Source organism: Verticillium dahliae, genomic scaffold (assembly GCF_000150675.1).
Source record: "Verticillium dahliae VdLs.17 supercont1.28 genomic scaffold, whole genome shotgun sequence".
Lineage (NCBI taxonomy): Eukaryota > Fungi > Ascomycota > Sordariomycetes > Glomerellales > Plectosphaerellaceae > Verticillium > Verticillium dahliae.
Window position 1 is genome coordinate 65,551 of NW_009276942.1, and position 8,316 is coordinate 73,866.

The 8,316-nt window shown below is 52.5% G+C and overlaps 1 protein-coding gene and 1 non-coding gene across 2 annotated transcripts; one reads left to right on the forward strand and one right to left on the reverse strand.

Annotated features, from left to right (window-relative positions):
- Nucleotides 1-276: 276 nt before the first annotated feature.
- VDAG_20254 lies at nt 277-348 on the forward strand. Its single transcript has one exon. It is a non-coding gene; the product is annotated as a tRNA-Thr (tRNA).
- A 616-nt stretch (nt 349-964) lies between these two features.
- VDAG_09595 (chitin synthase export chaperone) lies at nt 965-2,035 on the reverse strand (the record flags this gene model as incomplete). The annotated part of the gene is made up of 2 exons (XM_009658556.1): nt 965-1,728; nt 1,795-2,035. 2 exons carry the CDS (start codon nt 2,033-2,035, stop codon nt 965-967), a joined length of 1,005 nt encoding a protein of 334 aa, XP_009656851.1.
- Nucleotides 2,036-8,316: the final 6,281 nt, after the last annotated feature.

The following is an 8,316-nucleotide window of genomic DNA, read 5'->3' on the forward strand; positions in this document are numbered from 1 at the left end:
TCGCCCCCATACCAGCACCAGCACATCTCCTCTATCGACCTTGCGTTCTTCTCGCTCGAGTCGTTCACGCGAAACCAACGTGACGCGTCCCCGTGTACCGTATAAGCCAACCCACCACCAAAAGCCCCCGAATCAGGGAATCGGACGGGGGTAGAGCTGCCCCGCCAGGAAACGCCGAAAGAGAAGCCCCACCATCCCTCCCAAGCACCGAGCAAAGCACGCAGAAGCCCCAGTTTGAGCGATATAACCCCTGATCCCGGGCTGCAAAACATCGAAGCCTCGTTGGCTTAGTGGTAAAGCGCATCACTAGTAATGATGAGATCACTGGTTCGATTCCAGTACGAGGCATCGTGAATCGCGAGGTTCAACTTTTGCTCCCTCACAAGAATAATTTACGCCTTTTCTTTATTCGCTTCCCTTGACGTTGGTCATTGGTTTATTCTTTTTTTCCTTTTTTTTCCCCCCTTTTCAGCCAATTGTGTAGCCTCGGTGACAGGATCGATCGAGTTACCGCGAGCTTGTTCCGGATTGGCCATTTCAAGGTTAAGGTTCCTTTGATACTTACTTTAAATGTCCAGATCCAGGCCAATCACACGCAACAAGGTTGGAATGACGGGCCCAAAGGAGGCACGAAACCCTCGCAGCGTTCCAGTGCACAGCGTTTGAAGAGCATGCGGTAAGTGATATGATTAAACTGCTATATACGCTACGAGCGACGCCCGTCAAGACACCATTACCAGGCCTCTCGGCCCTGCACCCAAGCTCGAAAATGTGAGCCGCCAGAAACGCCACCGAGACACGGCAACGCGTTGCCCGTGGTCCTCGCCATTGCAGATAATATCCCTATGCCTTGATAAATCAAAAAAAGTCGCTGTGCACACCCCGTACCCATTCGCAACCGTCATCACATGCTGGCCACCTCGGCCGCCCTCCCGTCATCGTCGCCCTTCTCGGTCGGGTCCGACTAGTACTTGGTCGAGTAGCGCGCGGGCGACGGCGAGTACGAGTTGTCGTAGCCGCTGCCCTGTCCGTAGGGGTCGTCGGCGTAGACGGTGGTGCGGCGGTCATCCTCGGGCAGAAGCTCCTTGACCTCCCAGTTGTTCATGCGCGTGCCGACGGAGAACTCGAGGTCCTCGCGCGTGATCGAGTCCCAGTACTTGTACACCATCATGACGCCGAGGAGGTTGCAGATGGTCGCGAAGAAGAGGCCGTCCAGGTAGTGGCTCAAGGCCTGGCAGAGTTGCGTGTTGAAGGCGTACAGGATGACCTGGCCGACAACGAAGAAGAAGACGCCAAACGCGATATCACCCAGAGGCCAGCGGTCCTGCAGAGTGCGAGTCACCAACAGGATCTGCATGACGACGTAGATGAACAGCTGGATGGCGTTAAGCAGGTAGAGCACGACGAAAAGGCCGACCGTGTTGGTGGGGCCGAGGCCTGCCCAGCTCATAAAGGTGGCCAGCGAAACCATAAAGCTAAGGATGAAGGCGAGCAGCGAAGTGATGCGAAGAAGCCAGACAGAGACAGGCGTGCCGTCCTCGTACAGTTGGAAGCCGACAAAACCATTGATGAGGAGACAGGTGATCATTGCGGACGTCAGGCCATTTTGTGCCGAGACAAAGTACGGGAAGGGGTCGGAGGCGGGAGGGATAACGCCGGCGTCGACGCAGAGAGAGACGAAACTGAGGAGCATGTACAGGTAGAAGAACATGAGCACTTCCTTGCGGCCTAGACATGCTGGTTAGCGGTCCGTCCCCAGGTGCTGGCGACGTCAAAGGGGGGGAAAAGACTTACCAACGGCAGTGAACTTGCCCCGGATGTGCAGAATCATGATGACTGTCATGACGAGAGCGACAATGTGCATGGCACTCGCGGCGCCTTCGAATATGATGGTGTTGGCCAACTCGATATTACGGGCGTAGCAGTCAGGCTCGATGCCAACGCCGCCGCGCACTTCTGTCGAGGGCCCGATCGAACCGCATAGCGGCAGTGGTGTGTTGCGACAAATGTCGCTAAAATCGCCAAAGCCCGACATGGCCAAGGTGAAGCGAGAGTTTTCAGCGATTATGCGAACGCCTTGAGACAGTGTTTGGTGTTCAGAGGTCGGTCGACAGCGCTCTTTCTTTGTGGGGATGATTGAGTCGAAATCCAACAATGCAGTGAGAGGCTGCTCGTTGTCGTCGTCGTCGTCGTCGTCGTCGTCGTCGTCGTAGGGGGTCAAATGGGTCGGCTTCGATGTGTTAAGGTTCCAGAGCAGGGTCCCCGCGAGAGGGAGGCCGATGTCTGGGGGAGGAAGCGAGCGTGGATGATGAAACTGCCAGCGAGGGATCGAGACAGATATGCGTCGAAAGATGGAATGCAATCTACACGAGGGATGGATGGCTGGTGGTTTGCGGGAGGGGGGCTGGGCCGGTCCGGGGAGTAGGACTTTTGGTGGGGAAAGAATATGGATCAAGTCGAAGAACGAAAGTATCGATGGTATCGTGATGAAAGGGTTGGAACGAATGACTGCGTCTCCGCACTGGACGACACTGGGGTGGGTGGGCGTTTCGTGGAAACACTGTTGCAGTGCGGCGATGGCGGGTTGCTGGACGACGGGCGTGGCGAGGCAGAGTAGCAGCCGGGCGAGGGCCGGGACCTCAGGGGCAGAGGGGGAAGGCGTTGCTGTGGAAAAGGGAGGCAGCATCTACCCAACACCCGCCATCTCAGCCAATAAGGAGCACTTCGTCCCCTGCCACCTGCCCAGTACCAGCCCCTGCCTCCTGAGTCCTGCCTCCTGCCCCACGCTCGTGTTCGCGCCTTCCAAGCTTTTTTTGCACGCTAGCATCTCGCTAAAACCAAGGCGTCAGTCAACTGCAACGTAGTCTACTTACTGGTCGATTCCCGGTACTAGTGCCTCGATACCTATCTATAAATGCCTTTGACTGGAATCCTGCGATACTATTTACGACGATTGCCGTGAACGCTCTGCCCGACAATACGACCTGTCATTGTTCATTCCTCTTCACATGGATTTGTGATTGAAACAATACTGCAAGCACTGCAATTCAGTACTAACCAGAATGTTTCACGATTCAGCACTGGCCTGCTTGACTACTGCCAGCCGGCGAGACAAGAGTCTGATATTTCTTGTGCAAAGCCAGAGCGTCTCGCTCGGCTCAGCCGTGCTGCCTTTCCAGAATAGACAGTGGAGCTTTTGACCACTACCTTTCGAGCACTCATCTGTTCGCCGTGTGTGGTCTTGAACTACATGTAGACGGGCTGAATGATCATCAATGGGCCCGCAAGGATCGTCAGTACCTGGGCAAGCTGGGTCAGTCAAGCGCGTGAACAGGCAGGCCAGGGCACTCACTACATGAGGTCGGCATGAGACAAACCAGCCTTGGTCTGAACAGGTGTGTCCGGCCACTCTTGGCCGGATGGGTTCAGCAACTTGGCTCCCACCGCATGCACGCCTCTTGATACAGCAGATGCTCGTGATGGCACGCCCGGACTTTCCTCTTTCTCGTCTGCATGGCTTAGAACTGCACGGTAAGGCTTCATGGTGCCAAAATCGTCACTGAGCGTGTATCGAAAACATTCTGAACACTTGATCACTCGAGGTATGTTGAGCTAGTGCCCGAGACAAAGTTGAAGCAGCCAGAAATCGGTTTGTATCAGTTGCATAGGCCGGGCTGCAACATGAGTGCGCCATACGATACTTGTCGAAGTGTCTAGATCTCGCGTATAAGGTCTTGACAATCGTCGTGATTTTAGTACACATCAGTACATGTCTTGCGCGGAGGCTATGGGAGATTGTTACAAGTTTCCCATGACTCTTGACACATGTTCGAATCAATGTCCTGGCGCCGTTTCTCTGCTGGTTGAAAGTCTTCGTGGACAATCCTGGCGAAATTCCTTAGCATGAGGCAACTTATCATTGAGTGACGTTTCAGGCATCTAAGCAGACGTGACACAGCCAAGTGGTTGTCGAGGTTGCATGGCGACTGCCTTTTTCCAAGACTGATGCTAGATAAATTTACTTCCTGTTGTTGGTCGAAACGTCTATGCCCGGCAGAGAGTCGACCTGCAGCGATGAGCATATTTAACATACAATTAAACATGATGGAGATTATTGAGTATTACATCGCCAAGTTTCAAGACACATCAAATGATCCACCCAGTTCTACCAAAAGGGTTACAGCGTTGGTAACACAGTATGGGGGGGAGAGACTCAATTCGATCAGTGCTTTTTTGACACCATCAATCCACTTTCTTGTCTGGACAAATGCTTCCTCTTACTGTCAGGACGATAAAGTCGTCACGATGGCATCACTTGGTACAGTGAGAAGTGCCACGTGCTTCGTGAGGATCCCGTTTCTGAACTTCAAACAGTTTTAGAATCTCATTTGTTTCATGGGTTGCTGCATGTCGATATACCTCGCTTTGAGGACTGTCCAGGGTTGGCTCATCCGGCCGACCTTCCGTCGTTAGCACACAGGAGAGGGGACCTACTGTAATATCATAATGATAGAATGCCTCTGGTTTCTTTTCGAGGGTATGGAAAATACGCTTCAGCCATGATTGAGATTATCCGTTATGTTTCCATGCCAGACGCCTGCAGCGGTCAATCTGTATAATAAATTGATTGTCCTTGTATCGGGAGACCACTGCGGACCACGGAACAGGAGGCTAGTCAGGGGCTAAGAACTACTAGAAGGCGTATATAAGAGCTGCAGAGGGCCCCCGTAGTTGCGGAGGGCCAGAATCCGGATGTATTACAGCCCCATACCTATTATCTATTGCTTGCGGAGCACGTGTGGAAGACCTCTTCACTCTGCTCCAAACCACGCACTGACACCTTGAAACCTCTGAGACGAAAGCAGGAGGCCAGAGCAATACTGTGTTGGTGGCTTGCAAAGAACAGAGGCCTTGTTATACCTATTGCAGCCCAGTGGCAGAAGATGATGGAGAAAAAAAACCACCATGCAGTAGACTGTCGGTGCTTGATTTGGAGCAGACTGAGGAGGCCTTCCACATGTGGTCCGCAGCAATAGGATACAGGTAGGGGGTCGGAATACATCTGAATTCTTGCCATCCGCAGCTCGGAGACCCCTCCGCAGTCCTTGTATGCACGTTCTCGTAGCCCTTAGCCCCTAATAGGGGCCCCTGTTCACACCTGACCCAGACAATATCCCTAGCGGGTTGATCCTTGGAATGTGAACTTGGGAAACGCAGGTGCTGGCTTGAATGATGGAATTGGCGCTATTCAAGTATCACCTCAGTCTGGCTTCGCAAACAAGGTCTCAGACGAGTGATGAATGTCCTCCGTTCTGTCCGTACAGTATGAAGAACAGCTGGACTTCCTAATACTATGAGCCGAGCCTCCGCATCTGCCTTGCGTTAAAAAAGACACTGACTTGACCTGAGCGCTAGCTGTTGAATAAAAGTACAAAGAATCATGTCGGTGTCATTAGCAATGTGTCCTGCCGTAGGCTAAAGGGGATCTGCATCTCCATGTCATCAAAGGGCCTGGAGTTCTAGGTTGATTCCACCAGCTCAACACTATGACACGAGCCTCGTGAGATCTGGTCGTTCACGATAAGCAGCATCTAAGTGTATGACCATGAGCAAACAGCCAACTCATCATGTTTTTGTTTATTGGACACAATATCTGTGGTAAATCGTATAGATGACAACTGAGTTCCTCCAGTTGAATTTGTGCTAAAATCCTTTGGCAGAAAAGGTAGACCTGGCGATGGACATACGCAGGGCTTGGCAAGAGTACCAACAAGCCCGGCCCTGAAATAATAGTAATAACGCAAATAATGACAGCAACCAGTTATCGGTATAACTGCTCAGTTCACTTTCATTCGTGAACCCCCCCTTGATGACTTGTGTTTGCTTCCTATAACCTGCCCGTCAAGACATATGACGCTCCCACCGAGTATCAGCGACAACGAGACAAGAGCACATGATGCAGATCCGAGCTCAACAGGGCTTAAAACATAGCTGTCGGTTTATAATAAGGCAAGCTAGCAACAATCACGCTGTAGGCAGGGATTAGCTGCGTCAGCTCAAGCCAAGTACTCGGCGTTTGACCTCGGCCAGGATATTGGCATCACAATATCGCTGACCGTCTACTCAAACTTTGGCATCACAATTTATTTCTAGTATATTCAGACCTCCACTCTCGACACATGGACCAGGACGTCAGTACCTAGAAGAGTGGTAACGCAAGTCTCCAGATTCAAAGAAGTCACATGATGTGGTTGGAGTGCTATACATGTAGCTCTCAAGAAGCATTGCCGGCTGCCGATGTTCGTCTATGCCCCGGCGCATAGTCGTAGCTGTCAAGAGCTGTTGCGGCATTGAAAGCACCGCTGCCTTGCTAGTTCATCCAGCGTTGTCATACATGAGTGCACTCTTCCGATTTCCTTCTCGGGGTGCCACCAGTTTGTGAGTTGAGAGGCAGTCGTTGAACAAGAATCACGATGAGTCAGCGAAGGCGGTCAGCCGTTGAAGTGGACCATCGTGCTCAACCTCACATACGTCATCTCGAAGCTGGTTGGAGCGGCCTAACTATCAGATCAGCAACAAGTCGTGCCGCCTTCATGCCAACATGCACTCATGATATCGCGGCGAACTGCCTCTGCCGTCTTCACAATCGGGTTGCGAAAGTCGGATGTGATCGAAGAAGCTTCAAGGTCCACGGCTAAATCTACGCCTTGAACCTTTCACCAGTACAGACTGTGTGTGTCAAGGCTACGATTCGCACATGCATTGTGGAGTGCAAGGCAGTTGGCAGAACCTAGTCGGAAACCGTACACTCCGGATACGTCACGGCGGATCGTCTGGCGAGGCAACCCATTGGAGGTTTGGTGCCTGGACCATCATTCTTCGTGGAAATGCTACAGCTACAAGTGTGCCGCGCCGCGGAAGAGCAAGCGAAACCACAGTGGTCTTACTTTGCTACCAAGCGTGAACTTGTCACAGCTGATGAGCCGGGACTGCACCCACCCTCTTATCCCTTTCCATGAAGAATGGAAAGAAATGAATCGCCGTTCGGCCCAAGCCATGCCGGTCGGTGACACTTCAAAAGGCAAGGCCGAAGGCGCTTCCAATCCAATGTCTATCCGCGATCCACTGGCAGAATCACGAGAACAAGCGTGACATCAAGGCTCAACGTTGAATTCCGTGAATCGCGGGATCGAGCCAGCCATGTCAACTCCGCTTGCGGCACACCCTGCATGAGAGCGTCACCTAGATGAACTGTGCAGCACACACCCAAAAGGTAGTATGTCTCGCCCGTCTTGCCCCGTTTCGCCTGGAGAGGCAATCTCACGTAACCAGCACGTCGATCTCAGAATGGTCCTGAGAGCTGGTCGAAGGCTGGGTTGGCGCTATGCTGCAACCACCTACGGTGGCTTGCTGCTGGACTCGTCTCGTCAAGTGGTGTCTTCATACCACAGTAACAAATTGACAAAGCACAGTGGCTGCTTGTGACCAGGGTTAAGAATGGCGGTTGGCGTTTGGAAGACAAGTCTCGTGTGTCGGGCTACGGGCCCGTGTGTCGGGCTACGGGCCATTGGTCTCTTTTCGACGAGAGTGCATGTGACCAGCAATGGTAGCGAGCCGACAAGACGGAATGGAAATTCCCATTTGAAACAAAGTTCTTGTACTCTCGCAATTCGTATCACAACCCAACAAACACACCCTCGCGATACAGATACGAAGAGCAGGAAAAGCAGGAAAAACCCACATCATCTGTCAAGGGTGCTGGAGACCCACTGCCATCAGAAGGGAGCAGCCAAGAAAAATAAAATAAAATATGGTACAGTACTGGCGGAGTGGCTACACTGCCGAGCAGAATAGGAGAACGTAGGGGCCTTGACCCAGACCCCAGGCGGTGAGGGCGAGACGTTTCAATGGTTAACTCGTCCGGTTCCAGAAAATGCTGTGGATATCGTAACTTATTGTCGTCGCCTACTGAAGAAAAAAAGGATGATCTGACCAGGGCCCATGGACTGGCTGGCTTGCCGGGGCACGGGATGCCGTGGGAGCAAGGTCCCGCTAATTCCGGCGTGTTAATTGATTTTGCGCGTGGGACTTCGCCCGGACCGCGTGTGTCATTGCCAATGATGGCGAAGTGGACATGTAGCTCCATCAGCTCTCGAGGGGTAGCGTGGAATCCTCCCGCAATGTCGCATGATGGTGAGGTACTTGTAGTTGTTGGCTGGTCTGCGGTAAAGAAACATGCCCTGATAGTCCTATGGCCCTTAGCATTCTCGAGATCCCACAGAGCGAAGCTCTACTGTCTGAACTATACAAGCCGAA